Here is a 15997-nt window from a genome sequence, read left to right on the forward strand (position 1 = left end):
ATTAAATTACCCTGTTCTAGCTCATAATCTAAAAGTTGTCTTTTACCAGCTGTGATGTGTTGTGTTTTACATTTATCGATTCCAAAGTCCATTTGTATGTCACGTGAGAATGTTTCGGTAATGTGTAGAAGGTGATTAAGTTTTATGCATGTGGAAGAGTATAATTTAAGATCGTCCATGTAAAACAGGTGTGTAATGTTGTGATGTATTTCGTGGTTGTGTTTAATATTGTACCCAAAGTTAGTAGTGTTTAACAAATATGAAAGTGGATTAAGAGCAAGACAAAACCAGAGCGGACTTAAAGAATCGCCTTGAAAAATTCCTCTTTTAATTTGTATTGGGTCGGTAATAAGTTTTGTGTCGTTTAGTGTAAGTGTTAACGTAGTGTTCCAACATGACATTATGTAATTGAGGAATTGTGTAATATTGTTGCTGACTTTGTATATTGAGAGTACTTGTTGTAACCAAGAGTGTGGTACTGAATCAAATGCTTTTTTATAATCAATGTATGCAGTGTGTATGTTTCGTTTGTTATGTCTGGATTGTTCAAGTATAACAGAGTCTATAATGAGTTGCTCTTTACAGCCTCTGGAATACTTGGTACACCCTTTTTGTTCTTCGTATAGAATGTTGTTATCAGTACAGTGTTGGTATATTTTGTTTGTAATGCATGATGTAAGAATTTTGTATATTGTAGGAAGGCATGTAATTGGTCTATATTTAGATGGATCTTGCGTATTGTTGTCTTTTGGGAGCATGTAAGTGATACCTTGTGTAAAGAATGCAGGAGTGCGATCTGGTGAATTAAGAAGTTCAGTAAATTGTTGCGCAAGGTAAGAGTGAGTGTAGGTAAAATATTTCCATCAAAAGTTGTGAATGTTATCAATGCCTGGACTTTTCCAGTTATGTAAGTGATTAATAGTTTGAATGATGTCTGTTGTAGTGATGTTTGTGTTATTCATAGGGGTAATGTATTCAGTGCGTGTGGTTTCTGTGGTAATCCACGGGGCTTGTGGATTGTGTTTAATGTCTTTGGTCCATAAGTCAGACCAGTATTGCTGGAGTGAGTGTAGAGATGGTGGAATGAGTTTTTCATTAGTGCTGTTTTGTGTTAGTGATCTGTAAAATAGTTTTTCGTTATGTTTAAATTGTGTGTTATGGCGCTTTCTATCTGCAGTTTCCCTATAGCGTTTTAGACGGTTTGTGTATATTGATAGTTTTTGTGTCAGTGTATCTCTATGTTCGTTATAGTTTGTATTTTGTTCTCGTGTGGTGTGATTGTTTAGTTTTGTAGTTATGTGTTGTACTTGTCGTGTTAGTTTTGAAGAACGAGTTCCTTGTATGTATTGTGTAATCCGACCTAAGTCACGTCTGATGTCATCGATGCGAGTTATCAGGCGTTTTTCCCAGGCCGGGGGTGAGCGTTTTTTTGTTGTGTGCTGTTGTTTGTTTATTGCGATTCTTGCACCGTTACATCTAGAAACTGCAACCGCACCGCAATACACAACAAAGTGTAGTCGATGTAAGCTTGTGTTATCGTTAATGTAATTTGGTAAAATGTGGTCATTTAATGTTTGTGAAAGTGTACGTAATTTTGTAGTGTGACTTTGTTTAGGTATTCGTGGTCTTTGTGTTGGGTCAGTGTTTGAGAATTCTAACAATGCATTGTCGAATTCTTTTTGAAGGGATGTGAGTGTTTGGTTCGTGTGATTATTTGTATCTATCGATGGCTGCAGTGTCGCAAATGTCTGTATTTCAGAGTTGTTTAGAACGGATGTATTATCTTGTACGGCGAGTGTGTTGTTTGTGTTGAGTAGTGCTTCAATTTCGTGCCTGATTTGTTCCTGTGTGTCTAATGTAAGGAGTGTATTTTTAATAATAACTCTACGTTGGTCTGCAATGCGTTGTTCTGTTAAGTGTGCTAAATGTGGGTATTGTGTAATGAACGCGTAATATAGTTTACCTCTGTATGCTGTCCTGCCCGTTTCCATCTTCGTGATCTCCAGATACGTACCGAAAATGAAGCGATTCATCCCTTCGTCCCATTTCATACGTCTTTTGGAGGTTTCCTTTGCGCTGGTCCCATCCACAAGCGGTTGAGAAGCAGGCACAAAGGTTTCTTCTTGGTGGTCCTCTTCAAGTGGTCGTTGTCGTCTTCGTGGTCTTCTTTCGGCTGTAAAGGTTTCGGGTATCCCGACGAGCGGCCGCCTGATCACCAACTCGTCACTATCGGCTCGCATGCTGCAACGCCCAGCGATAGCTCCAGACGTGCCCTGACGCTCCTCAGGTAGCGGCATTTTTCCGAGGCTTTGTTTAAACTCCATTTTCATGAGAATATGGGGTGACTAGGAACACGTGAAGGCGTCACTCTTTAAGATATTCGCGTAAGCAAATATCCACCTGCGTATTGTGTATATGTAGGAGAGTCGGGAACATGGGCGTGGGAGTTGGAAAGTAAAGTGGGTAGGTAAGTACTAAAGGTGGTTGGAGTTGTCACCTTTAGTGCCCATTGATCGCCTTTTACGATCTGTAGGGCGAGAGTGGGCCTATTCTATCCCCGAACCCACAGGGGTACTTTATTATTATTATTATTATTATTATTATTATTATTATTATTATTATTATTATTATTATTATTGTATGCTAATTGTTTATAGAAGAAAAAATTGCAAATAAAATTCTAAGACCTTTCACTATAAAAAATACACAAATATGCAAATAATTTTTGGTTTATTCACTTTCAAAAAATAAAAAGCTCACTTTTGCGCTCTTGATGTATGTCTGTCTGTCTGTCTGAGTCACAGGGGCTCCGGAACTACACCACTTACAGACTTGGTATTGGTGTCATTCGATCAGAAATTAAAAATTATTTCATGTATCTATTCTCGTTAGGGCATGAAATGGCCATAAGGGCTATTAAAATTAAAAAAAATTCACAGATTTCGCAATCCTTGCGACCATCGGAGGCATTGGAAAGTGCACTCTTCACCTTTTGCTCACTTTTTGTTGATTATTTTTTTTAACATTTATGGCAACTAAAGTACAGATATTTAGCAGAAGCATGAACTTTCTTTAAAATGTTATTGTTCAGTTTTACCATGTTATACAAATTTTCACCCTGAGCGCTACGGTGGTTGCATATTAGGTCATTTCGCACGACGTCCATTGTCATTTTCCGGGACATTCGCGGGACATGCGCTAATGCGGGACCGATAGTTTAGATTCGAGACCTTCTCGCAAAATCCGGGACGAATGGTATATCTTTCGCATTTATTCATAAATGTTTTTTTTGTGCTGATGATGCGATAGTAAAATAATACGCTGTTATCTCAGTAGACAGCTAGCCTTCATACGATTACGCCTTTTGACCCAACATGCCCCCTGGACTTTACCCAAAATAGTAACAGTCGGTAGAAAAACCAAAGAGTACTTTGGAACAACTATGTGTAAATCCACAAACCATTTTGTCTTAATTATACGTTCAAACCAACAAGAACGATGAATTATAAAGAAAACATTTTAAATTTATTCGAACAGAAACAATTAGTAACAGTTTGCGCACCAATGGTCCGTTACAGTAAGTAAGTAACCATAAACATAGAAACCCGAAATTCACAGCAGTTTAACAGATTGCAGTTTCGAACACTGGTACGGGAATACAATTGTGACTTGTGCTACACCCCGATGATTATGGCAGACTCGTTTTGTCGCAGTGGTAAAGCAAGGGACAACGAATTTACAACTAACTTAGGTACACAGCTATCGTCATTATGACCATTGTGTTGTATAATTTTAAGTTCTAGAAGATTCTCCGGTAATTGTTCAATTTGCTGCAAATACAGTGCACGAATTTGTAGGTGCTGCTTATATGGTCTCACCGTAAGTTTACCAATTTGTGTCACTGCAGTTATTTAATTTTGTAGGTATTGCAACGGGGTTGACCTTAACTGCTGCTGTCCACAGAATTGGGCAAAGCAGCTAGGTATTGGTTGTGAAATGCTAAATCACCCAGAGCTCATATCAGACCTAGTTCGACAATGTCGCAATCAAGTTTTGAAACCCTTCACTGTTAGTGTGAAGCTAGGGGTACTTAAAGATGACAGGTTAGTGCATTATTAAATGAACACTCATGATCACATGAGCATTACAGGAGAACTATTGAGACATGCAGGCAGGTAGAAAAAGCAGGTATTGACTTTTTAGCTGTGCAGGCAAGGATACCAACACAAAGTGTAAGGGCAATTGACACAAACATCTTAAAATTGATTGTTGAAAATGTACACTGTCCCGTTATTGGAAATGGAGGTGTGCAAACCTTTGATGATTGTCTTAATCTACAAAAGGAAACAAGTTGCAATGGTAGTCAATCCATTGTATAGAACTCAACTGTAACTCTGTTTCAGGTGTAATGGTTGCAAATGGTTTGTTAACAAACCCAACTCTGTTTACTGGTACTCAATGTACCCCACTTGAATGTGTACAAAAATGGTTGGATATATGCTTCAACATCACGCTCAAGGACAATTTGTGCAACCAGCTCACAATTCCAGAACGTCCTCCCAATTTAACATTTCAATGTTTTCATCACCATTTAGTGTTTATGTTAGAAAAGTTGTTAACAACGAGTCAACGTAGAACATTTAATAACTTACAACATTTTGATGATGTTTTAATGTTTCTACAGGAGCATTTAGGTTTAAAACCTCAAGTCTGTGAAGAAATTATGTTTAAGAAACAACAGATTTTAAATTTAGATTATTATGGTCGTGATAGTGTGCACAACAAATTAAAGTCACTATATCAAACTGATGAAGAATTAGTGAGAGTAGATTATAATTATGATAATGATGGACAATTTTTTAAAAGTAAATTAGTGATAGACAATTCAATATAATTTGTCTTGGAAAATATACGACCTTAGTAAAAAATAATAATTTATTGTGTTTTATATAGTCTGATCCATTGAATAAGCACCCATTCAATGGTCTGATCACAGATTTCACTACGTGGTTCAATCAAGAATCAATCATTCAAACGCCTCCGCATATCTTCACGAAGATCATTATAAAATTGTCTGCATAACGAATTGCATACCACTATTGTTTAATAATAGTTATATTTATTATACAAGGCGATAAAGAGATATTTTAACCATTGAGTGAATTAACTTTCACGAGATGGTCAGTTTCCCTTTATCGTCGTGTATAATACAAAACTTTATTTCATAGCAGAACCCACATAAATCATTGTAAAGTTTCTGACAATTCTGAATTTAATTTAGAGACGTCAAAAATAGCAAGCTTTATGTTCTGTCGGTGCGATCTTTTCCATAGAAACACAGAATTGTTATATATTTTGAACGTCATTTTATATCCTGCATTTGAAATAAGAATCACGGATGTCATTAGAATGCCCCGAGGAATGCACAATCATCTGTTTCACTTTATCTATCCTAACGGTTAAAAAACGGCTTATCCTACTCATTCAAACCTATTAAAATGTCAATTTAACACATGCACCCTGTTTCACACTTGCATCACTCTTGTTCTTCTTACCTTTGAATATAGTATCATTGTATTGTATGCTCGCAAACGCATCCCAGTCACAAAACGCCTGATGCCGGTTTACAACCCGATGTTTTGCACACTTAACCATACGACCGGCATCAGGTGTTCTGTGACCGGCTTTATGTGTGTAGTATATTTTAGTGATGAGGAGTTTATGATTGTCATTGTTGAGCTCAAGGTTTGTAGCCGAAATGACAGTGTAGGCCGCAAATTAACTCTATAACGACAATAATAGACTCCCAATCTTCGTCAATTTTATCCAGTGGGCTCCCAGCCAGAGCAATTTGCGAGATAAATCAGATTTGAAATAGTTGTCATGCATGACGCACATGATAAATATGTCCAGATATTTCAAAATATAACATCGAGTATTACTGTGAGTAGTTCATAAACTACCTGAGTTTAAACAACCACATAACAATGATATGCTCAAACTGTCACATCATGACATATTATGATATGGTAAGCTAACGCTTAAAGGCAAAATATTTTTTTCACTACTAGCGTCTGCCATGATTATTAACCTATTTTCCACTTGTAAAGTAGGCTTTCTCGGCAGTTGTTCAAAGTGGTTTGCTTAATAATGTGGACATTATTAACTAGTAGTCAATAATGAGAACTCTCACGCTGTCACTTTTAGAAAACACAACCCGAAATTTCGCTCAATAAACGTTTAGACAAGTTCTCTAAAATGCTTAATTGCCACCATCCGCCATTTCCAGAGAAATTACATACCTAAAATTATCACATTTTGAAAAAATTCGAACAAAATTTACTCTTTGAAAATATCTCAATGACAGAAAAAAATACAGCCGGTTTGACTTGTACCCCCACGCATTTAATTGACATGTTAAATTAATAAACAAAAAATTCTTTCCAACCGTTCGCAAGCGCTCAGACAATAATACTGAACTTCTCTACCTTGATATATAATGTACTATTATATGCAAAGATTTTACCAAAGAGGCAATAAAAAATTCGAAAGTATAATATTTATTAAACTAGTATCTGATTAAATTAAATTCAAAATAGGTACTATTAATACTTAATAGGCACTTATAGGCAATTAAAGTGATTAAACAATAATAATAACAATGTTACGCAAAAAAATTAAACCTGGCACCTATTTCTTCGTATGCTTTCACTTCTACGTCTACTAAATTTAAACATGCTGGGTTTACGTGTATATTAATAGTTAATGTAATAAAAGTAGCAAAACAGGTATAATACACAATAAATTTTAGGTTTAGTTCGACTTTTACGTTATCAACCGGTGTTAGCAACGACCGCCTTATACACTCAAAAGGGAAAGGACCACTTCTCGCATCTTCCATAGACCTCCGATCCGATGAACTTCGAACGCTTTTCGCATTCAACCGGTGATTAAGTGCAATCAAATTGTAGTAGAAAATCTTTAGAAGTACGTACGTATAGCAACTTTGTTAGTATTTCAAGCTCGATTAAATCCTTCTCTTGAGTTAATATGTACCTGTCATGTTCGTAATTGCCAACTTTAAAGTGATCATGGAACATGCAGTAACATAACCTCACATTTCAACGAAATTAATTGAACTTTTTATTAAGAATGTGGAAAATTTCGGACTTCTCCCGCAAATTTTTTTGTTGAAAACACTTACTTTTAAGGTACCCCCTAGCCATTTTTATTAATTTCAGGATCGTAGCTCGGGAACTTAATACAGGCACGTAACCTAAAATAAAAATAGTGCACAATTAAATAGTGTGGGCCACAAACTTTTAAACCTGCATTATAAGAATATTCAATACATTAAAGCCAATTAACAACCATTTTTTAAACACGCCAAAGCCTCTTATCTTCTTATTCAACTTTTTTTTGAAGAGGGAGTGGAAGTACCTACTAACTTTGTGATGTTAGGAATGTTATGTCAATATTATAAGACACTAAAATAATAGAATATGTGTGAGTATTAGAATCAGTTAGCGTTTGATTCTTATTAAGGTTACACGAAATACAGATATTTGTCATCCATATAGGTCGCACGAGTGAAAATAGAAAATCTATGGTCGTTACAGTTACTACCAAAGACTATTCTGGAGGAGGATAGTCTTCGTTACTATACACACACACTCATATTGGACTACCTATCGTTTTTCACTGCCACCTTTGGTATCACGCGCACTTGCGTACGACGTAGGCTACCTTTGGAGAAAAATTTCGCAATCCCCCTTCCCGATATCTGTTGATAAAGGTATGAATGACGAACATAAAATGCGCCAATTGCGCAATATAACTAAAATGATCAGCCAAGTAATAGTAATACCATAGACCAATCTATGGTAATACATTATAAACCCAAAACAATTAGTTATTAGTTACACCTTACAAATCCCAAATAGATACTATATGTACACCCACTTTCAAAAGGAACTAATTTATATATTATATAGTAATATAGTTGTTATATATTCCGTTCTATAAAATGGTAGCGACGCGACGTGAGGCTCGAGAATTAATACCGACTAACATATTTCCAGTCCACAAATCAGTCACAATATTTTCTTTTACATTCAAATTCCAGGATGAACCATTTCCACTAGTGTCAAGCAAAACGACTATTAATTTTGTGGAAACTTGCATTTTTTATAAGTGAATTTTTTTCTGTTTAGAATGATATAAGGTTTATTGTGCTTACTTTGACAAATAAACATGATACAGAACTCTTTGTATTATTAAAAGTAGTAAAAACAGAGTTTGCCAGTTAATTACTCAGTCTAGTATAATATTTGCGTATTGAATAGGCATAATTAATAATTTAACTTTCATAGTGAATTTTCGAAGATGGCCTTTAAATATGTTAAATGTGCCACAGTTACCACTATTACCTATCTAACTAGATATTGTTTTCCATGGAAAACTCTGTTTATTTACCTCTCAATAATACGAAAATTCCGGCAGCGCGTTTATTTATTAAAGTACATTTAGCAAACCTTGTATCGTTCTAAAGAGAAAAATTGGTCCTTTTTAAAAATCTCAAAGCCAACTATAACTACCATTTAAAAAATTAAAGTTTGTACTATAACTCAAAAATTGTAAAATATAGAAGGAAATTAGTATGTTCAGCATGTTAAGCATTAAAATATCTGAAACTTTTATTTGCGTCATTTTGTTGTATTTCTAATAATAACGATTCTACAACAGGTAAATGAAAAATCACTAAATCTGTTTCGCTCATATCTAGTAAACTGTGGATTTTCTTCAAAAAACAAAAGCATATCTAAATAATAAGCCCTTAAAACGACAACTCTTTCCTCATTTAACCGAATCTCTATGTCTTATTGTTTCCGAGATCCCAATGCTTAAAATGAGAAAAAGCTCACCCTGTATATTAGTCAGGGAGACATTTCTGAAAAGTGCATATCTAACGGCGTTTTGTGCTACAAACTGGCAACAGGTGGTTCTAGACTAATTCGACCCCGCTGAAAACGATGCGCCCTGTTGCCAGACCCCATTTTGGCATTTAAGCCCCCAAATCCAAGATGGCGGCCGAAATTGCCGTTTTTCGGTTATTTCGAGCCCTCATAGGCACGCCGCTGAACGTTTTGGGTACTTTACGGGTAGAATAACATCTGGTACATCCGACGACACCGTTTAAGTACACTTTGGTATCCATATTAGGTGCCAAAATGCTGCTTAAAAACGTCAAAAATGCAAAATTCGTCATTTTTCGTCCTTTTTTTTCTTTCTGGCCTAGTGCCGGCGTTCAATATTTATTTCTATGTTAAAATTAACATTTAAATATGTGGGGACCTCCCGCAGCGCCATATATATGCCAGGGGCCTAAATACCAATATGGCGACTGGAAAGTCCAAAAACAGTGAAATAGTTATTTGTACAACAAGTTTTGAAAGTGATACTTTTTTTCATGAATGTGCAGTTTGATTAATGAGGGCGTTAGACATGATTTAGAGAGCCTTTTCCAGAAATGTCTCCCTAACTATATACGGACTCTTTACACGTACTGTATATACAGGTTGTATCAAATTTCGTGTTAACTACAGAGATCTCTCTTATTAAAATAGATAGAGAGGGTTAAATGAACAAAAATAATCGAGTTATGCCTAAATAAAATCAAAAAACAAAATTTAACATCTTTAACGTTTCTTAAAGATGGCGAAAGGTAAAATAATTGATAATAGACTTTTTTGATTTTTGAATTTAAAATCGTTATTCGGAGAGATATTTAAAAACTAACAAATTCAGGTTTTTTTATTAAAGAAATTTGATTGTTCATGGATATTGCTTTTGTCAAAATGTCACTCAACATTCCTAAAAATATTGCACGCATTGTCCTTTGTAATCATAATTAATACAAACGCACTGCAATGACTTCATTCGGTAAAATGATAATCGGAATCAAATTTTCTCCGTGTCAAAGTCAATTTCCGGAAACGTCTACTGCTGATTTGCAGTGGATTGATAGCATTACGCCTCAAACAATCCATTAATAGAAGATAGAACTAATTAAGACTCATAAATCATAATTTTACTGTTTCTTTTGTTATTTTGCAGGTAATAGAAAATAATGTCAACATAACATAACCTTTGAATGGCATTTCACGCATTACGTACGCGTCTTGGGAAGCACTGTTGAATAATTTTATTCGCATTCAATTGAGTCACTGAAAAAACCGCACATCATGTTCAGAGTAAATAGGTATTTGAGGTATAATTTATTTTACTCGATTAGGAAATTCCATTCCTAGTTAAGGAACGATCTTTACAGTTACAGGTCAGGTGGTAACCAAAAGATACTCAAAGTATAAAAATCCTATTTATAAAATTTTTATCTCAACCATATACGAATGTACTCGAGTGTTCGCGACCTAACGTAGTATAGGGATCGCGGATTTGGGATAGCAGCACAACACGGCGAATATTTAAATAATATTTCATATATATGTAGTTCATATTAAAAATATTAAAACTTATTTAAGAATTTCGAATTTTCGATCATCGAAAATATTTAAGAAATCTTCATGATACATATTAAAGGTAGTTCTGCATATCCTGTTACAAAAGATCTTTTTGGAAAAATCCTGAGGAGCCACTAAAAGCTAGAATTAGAAAAGTAGTTCCAAAAAAATACGCGTAGGTACACGTACTTTACTTTATGCGTATTGATATATATTATATATATATATATTATATATATTGATATATTGAGAAAATCACGTGTATTTAATTTTTCGCTAAAACATTTTATGCCACTCAAAAACAATCTGCAACCTTCATGTCTCTTTTTGACATTTTTATCACGGTCCTTAATTTTCCAGAATTAAATTAAATGATAGGTATTAGGTTCTTACCTGTACTTAGAGATAATATTCAGAAAATGTATGTACTAAAAAATATACGTGATTTTAGATAGGAGGGGGGGGGGGGGGCTTACGTATCACCAGGGGGGCGGCGGGCGGTTAAAAAGTTTCTAAAAACATCACGTGATTAATGTTCTACCCCAAACTAATTAGTTGGGCGACTATAATTGTGGAAACAGTGTAATCACTAGAAAATGTGTTTATTCTGTGACAAATGATCTATAGTTTTTGTCTGTGTCTAACATAACCTGAAAGTGAATACATAAAGTCATAAACCCTACCATTTCTATTTTTTTTCCTAACCATACTTTTCAGAACAACAAGAAAATGTGTGAGAAAGGCGACATTTTGAATTTATTCGAACAGAAACCATTAGTAACAGTTTGCGCACCAATGGTCCGTTACAGTAAGTAAGTAACCATAAACATAGAAACCCTAAATTCACTGCAGTTTAACAGATTGCAGTTTCGAACACTGGTACGGGAATACAATTGTGACTTGTGCTACACCCCGATGATTATGGCAGACTCGTTTTGTCGCAGTGGTAAAGCAAGGGACAACGAATTTACAACAAATTTGGGTACACACCTTTTATTCTGACCATTGTGTTGTATAATGTTTTCTAGAGGATGCTCCGGTAATTGCTCAATTTGCTGCCAATACAGTGCAAGACTTTGTAGGTGCTGCTCATATGGTCTCACCGTAAGTTCACTAATTTGTACCACTGCAGTTACCTAATTTTTAGGTATTGCAATGGTGTTGACCTTAATTGTGGTTGTCCACAAACTTGGGCAAAGCAGCTAGGTATCGGTTGTGCAATGCTAAATCACCCAGAGGTCATATCAGACTTAGTACGACAGTGTCGTAATCAAATTTTGAAACCCTTCACTGTTAGTGTAAAGGTACGAGTACTTAAAGATGTTAGGTGAGTGTATGATTAAATGAGCATTCATCATCATATGAGCATTTCAGGAGAACTATTGAGACATGCAGGCAGTTAGAAAAAGCAGGTATTAGCTTTCTAGCTGTACATGCAAGGACACCATCACAAAGTGTAGGCACAATTGACACAAACACTTTAAAATTGATTGTTGAAAATGTACACTGTCCGGTTATTGGAAATGGAGGTGTGAAAACCTTGGATGATTGTCTTAATCTCCAGAAGGAATCAAGTTGCAATGGTAGTTGATCTATTTTGTAAAACCCAACTGCAAGTCTGTTTCACAGGTGTAATGGTTGCAAATGGGTTGTTAACAAATCCAACTCTATTCACTGGTACAGAATCTACCCCACTTGAGTGTGTACAAAAATGGTTAGATATATGTTTCAACAGCACCCTTGGTGACAATTTATGCAACCAACTTACAATTCCAGAACGTCCTCCCAATTTAACATTTCAATGTTTCCATCACCATTTAGTATTTATGTTAGAAAAGTTGTTAACAAAGAGTAAACGTAGAATATTTAATAGCTTACAGCATTTTGATGATGTTTTAAGGTTTCTACAGTACCATTTAGATTTAAAACCTCAAGTCTATGGTGGAAATATGTTTAAGAAACGCCAGATTTTAAATTTAGATTATAATGGTCGTGATAGTGTATACAACAAATTAAAGCTACCTTATCAAACTGTTACAGAATTAGCAAAAGTAGAATATAGTTATGATAATGATGGAACATTTTTTAAAAGTAAATTAGTGGAAGACGATTCGATAGAATTTGGCTTGGAAAATATATTCATTTAAAGAAAATAATTTGTGTTTTATTTATATGGTCAATCGTTTAAACGCCTCCGTTTTAGGCAATTTTTAAGATTATTGTATAATGTTGTGTATCACAAGTTGCATACCATACTTGCTTCGTTCATTTATTGGACTATGCTTCATTTTTGTCACAGAGTAAACGTTACGTTGTTTAGTTTTGTTTAGTTCAACTTTCAATATAATTTTATGAGTGTCATTATTGAACATAATTTTATATGTGACATTACGATCTATCCGATCGCATATTTAAAATTCCGGTATCCGAAATCGATGCAAACTGTTGTTTTTCAAATATAGGTAATGTGTATGTTCTTTATAAGACCTGTGAAAAGAGCAACCAATTTGCTGTAAAATGCGTTGTCAGATGCTGGGACGCACAGATTCAGGACGAGACGAAGTCTGTGATTAGATCGCCTCAAGTCCAGATTTTCGTGTCCAGCAGTACTTTACAAATTGAGGAGCCAATTAACTTTATAAGTGTACCAGTAAAGGAGAATTTGGTGCAGGTCATTTGATTGCTCCCGTAGATCAAAATACAAAACCTTTTAAAAATGGGACTAATACCTAGGTTCAATAGATGAAAATAGAGAAACATTCTGTTCTGTATCCGGAGCTATTAAGAAATGTAATTAATACGCGCCCTTTCGAAACAAACCAGACTCGCGAAACTCCCGAACTTGGTCATTGGTGGGCTGTAAAAAGACTTTTCCTTTTCCTTCATATGCATAAGGGACTCTGTCACGGAAATTTTACAAAGAAAACTGTGCACCTTATGCATATAGTGACTCAGACTGGTTTGGGTATCAGCCATTACGATTATGGACTCCTGGTTAAGTTCTCACGCTCGTTCTTCTGGAGCTGTTATATCTTGGAATAGGGAAAAGAAATCAGCCATATGGGCATGGCCCTTTCTTCTTGTATTTAGACCTGCACACGAGAGGAATGTGAATATTACGCAAACGTGGAAAGTTATTTGCGACATTTTCAACTAAAACTACATGCGAAATTTGATGACTATTTAGGCGGGGGATAACTTTCCTGACGAGGGCAATCTCAAATGAGTGTAGCTTTTTGTTTAAAAAGTGATTTTAAAACAATGTTCGACAATTTTGTTCCTTAACTCATCAAGGTACATAACGAATTTCGTAGAATTCCCTCCAATTTAATTGTCCGGCCAAAATTGCAAAATCGAAAATTAAGTTCAGATTCGCGATTTTCATATTTAAACCCCCAAGTACCAAATTTCGGCAAATCATAATATTTTTCGCATCCTCATTTACGAATGCGCCTTTTCGTGGTAGGAGTTTTGAAAAAAAATTGCAAAATCAGAAAGGGCATACCCCACCAAAACCTAATCAAATACGTGTCACTTGCTGAGAAAAAAATTAAAAAACAAATGCAGATATACTTCTTTGAGTGTGGCTCCCAAACGAAACACATTGGACCCTCTGTTTATTTGGAAAAAGTACTTGTTTTGATCCACTCTATCGGCCAATTTTTTGTACACAGTTATATGTAACACCCTGTATAACAAATATGAATGCATTTAATCTCTTCTTTTTTCGACTTACGGTTTGGCAGGAACTCCGGAAATGACCTTAACTTTTTATTTTTAAATGCGACACTTTGTATGACGCAGAATAAAAAACTACATAAGAAATGCTATAACACATAACTAAGGTTTTTCTTTGATAAAAATCTTTGAAGAAAGTATTAATTTTAACATTGAATAAATTACTTATTCAAAGATTTTAATAATTAGATCAATAGTAAAGTAAACGTAGGTATTAATATTTTTTATATAAGAAAGGCAATTATTTAAAAAATTGCTTCGTAAATAATGGCGCTAATTGGCCATTCCGGGACTTTTTTGTTAGGTACCTTATTTATACAGGGCGTAGAAAAAGTCTTACACTACAATTGTACATAATTACCCTCGCATTGTTTCTAGTGGCGTATCAAACTTGCGTTTTTTTAATGGAATGCAGATTTTTAACGTACTTGGAAAGTACTTATTTTTTATGTAACATGTTATACCCTTAACTTTAACCTTTTCGCTGTTATAACCTTTTTTCCTCAAAATTTGACAGTTTTTGGAAATTTTTAGTTACTAAATCGCGCCGGCGGTTAAGTTGTGAATTGTCGCATAGGCTAAGACCTCTTAAACTGCTGCATAATTTTCTTTAGGTACTTTATCGAACAATTTTTGATTGACCTTCGCCAAATGTCATATTTGTAAAATTTCAAATGGCACCCCCCTATACCAATTATAGCCCTTAATATTCGAAACTACATTTTTTTTTCGCCTGATACAAAGAAAACCACACGTCCCGGGGGTCAATCAAAAATTTGAATTTTTCCATAAAGTACCTAAAAAAATTATGTGACAGTGGAAGAGGTCTTTTGGCTTATGCGCCAATTCAAACCTTAATCGCCTGCAAAGAAAAAAAAAGGTTATAACAGCGAAATCGTTAAAGTTAAGAGTAAGTATAACTTGTTACATAAAAAATAAATACTTTTCAAGTAAATTGCAAATCTACAAGAATGTATGCGGTATTCCATTAAAATACCCAACGTTTGATACGCCACTAGAATACAGCACAGCAACAAAAATATTTTAGAACATGGCGACGGTAATTATACACAATTTTGCTCTAATTTTTGGGACCTTTTATGGAAAGGAATTATGATCCGAGGGGTCTAAGATAGTACACCTTGTATATGTATGTATATATATTGCTATGTGTAGTGGAAAACCGTCATTAAAGCATTCACATAAACACCTGTCCAGCTAGCTCACATACTGACAAAACCTTTAAAAGAAATAATTATATAGTTTTTCCAAGACACGTCCGGCGTCTGCTACGACCAAATTCTCGATATTGCCATAAATGTTATTAATTCACATCCAAGCCCCAACTGACGTCCACCACCAAAAGGGGTACGATTAACGTCCGTCTCCTCTATTTAAAACCATTTCCTTTTATTTTTAACTTTCTCCTCCACGTTCTTAACAAATTAACACGTCGTTGAACGATAAACTACACTTGTGTTTTCTTATCTTGAAACTAATTAGCTTACGCCACGATAATAAAACTCCTTATACCTACGCCCGGAGATAAACATTTATAAATCCTACGCAATTATTTATCCAGATGTTTAAATCTAGTCTTTTAATATGTAATAAAATTAATCAAATAAATAAAGACAGGGTGATTATTTAAACAAAATTAAGAACTTATAATTTTGGTACCAAACAGAATTGACCTAGAATTCGAGTGACAATTGAAGGGTAAAAACGATTATGGAAAC

General features: G+C 34.9%; 2 protein-coding genes across 3 annotated transcripts; both read left to right on the forward strand.

Annotated features, from left to right (window-relative positions):
• Positions 1–3360: 3360 nt before the first annotated feature.
• LOC116159440 (tRNA-dihydrouridine(20a/20b) synthase [NAD(P)+]-like) lies at positions 3361–4920 on the forward strand. Its single transcript, XM_031472409.1, has 6 exons — positions 3361–3581; positions 3630–3751; positions 3804–3879; positions 3924–4103; positions 4151–4359; positions 4404–4920. Exons 1-6 carry the CDS (start codon positions 3499–3501, stop codon positions 4892–4894), a joined length of 1161 nt encoding a protein of 386 aa, XP_031328269.1. The 5' UTR covers positions 3361–3498; the 3' UTR covers positions 4895–4920.
• A 6187-nt stretch (positions 4921–11107) lies between these two features.
• LOC116159439 (tRNA-dihydrouridine(20a/20b) synthase [NAD(P)+]-like) lies at positions 11108–12676 on the forward strand. Of its 2 annotated transcripts, none has more exons than XM_031472407.1 (6): positions 11108–11332; positions 11381–11502; positions 11549–11624; positions 11668–11847; positions 11895–12103; positions 12150–12676. In XM_031472407.1, exons 1-6 carry the CDS (start codon positions 11250–11252, stop codon positions 12665–12667), a joined length of 1188 nt encoding a protein of 395 aa, XP_031328267.1. In that variant the 5' UTR covers positions 11108–11249; the 3' UTR covers positions 12668–12676. The 2 variants fall into 2 exon arrangements, with proteins under 2 accessions (XP_031328267.1, XP_031328268.1); XM_031472408.1 differs by having other exon boundaries at positions 11108–11328.
• Positions 12677–15997: the final 3321 nt, after the last annotated feature.

The sequence above is a fragment of the Photinus pyralis genome, unplaced genomic scaffold (assembly GCF_008802855.1).
Source record: "Photinus pyralis isolate 1611_PpyrPB1 unplaced genomic scaffold, Ppyr1.3 Ppyr1.4_LG1, whole genome shotgun sequence".
NCBI classification, from domain to species: domain Eukaryota; kingdom Metazoa; phylum Arthropoda; class Insecta; order Coleoptera; family Lampyridae; genus Photinus; species Photinus pyralis.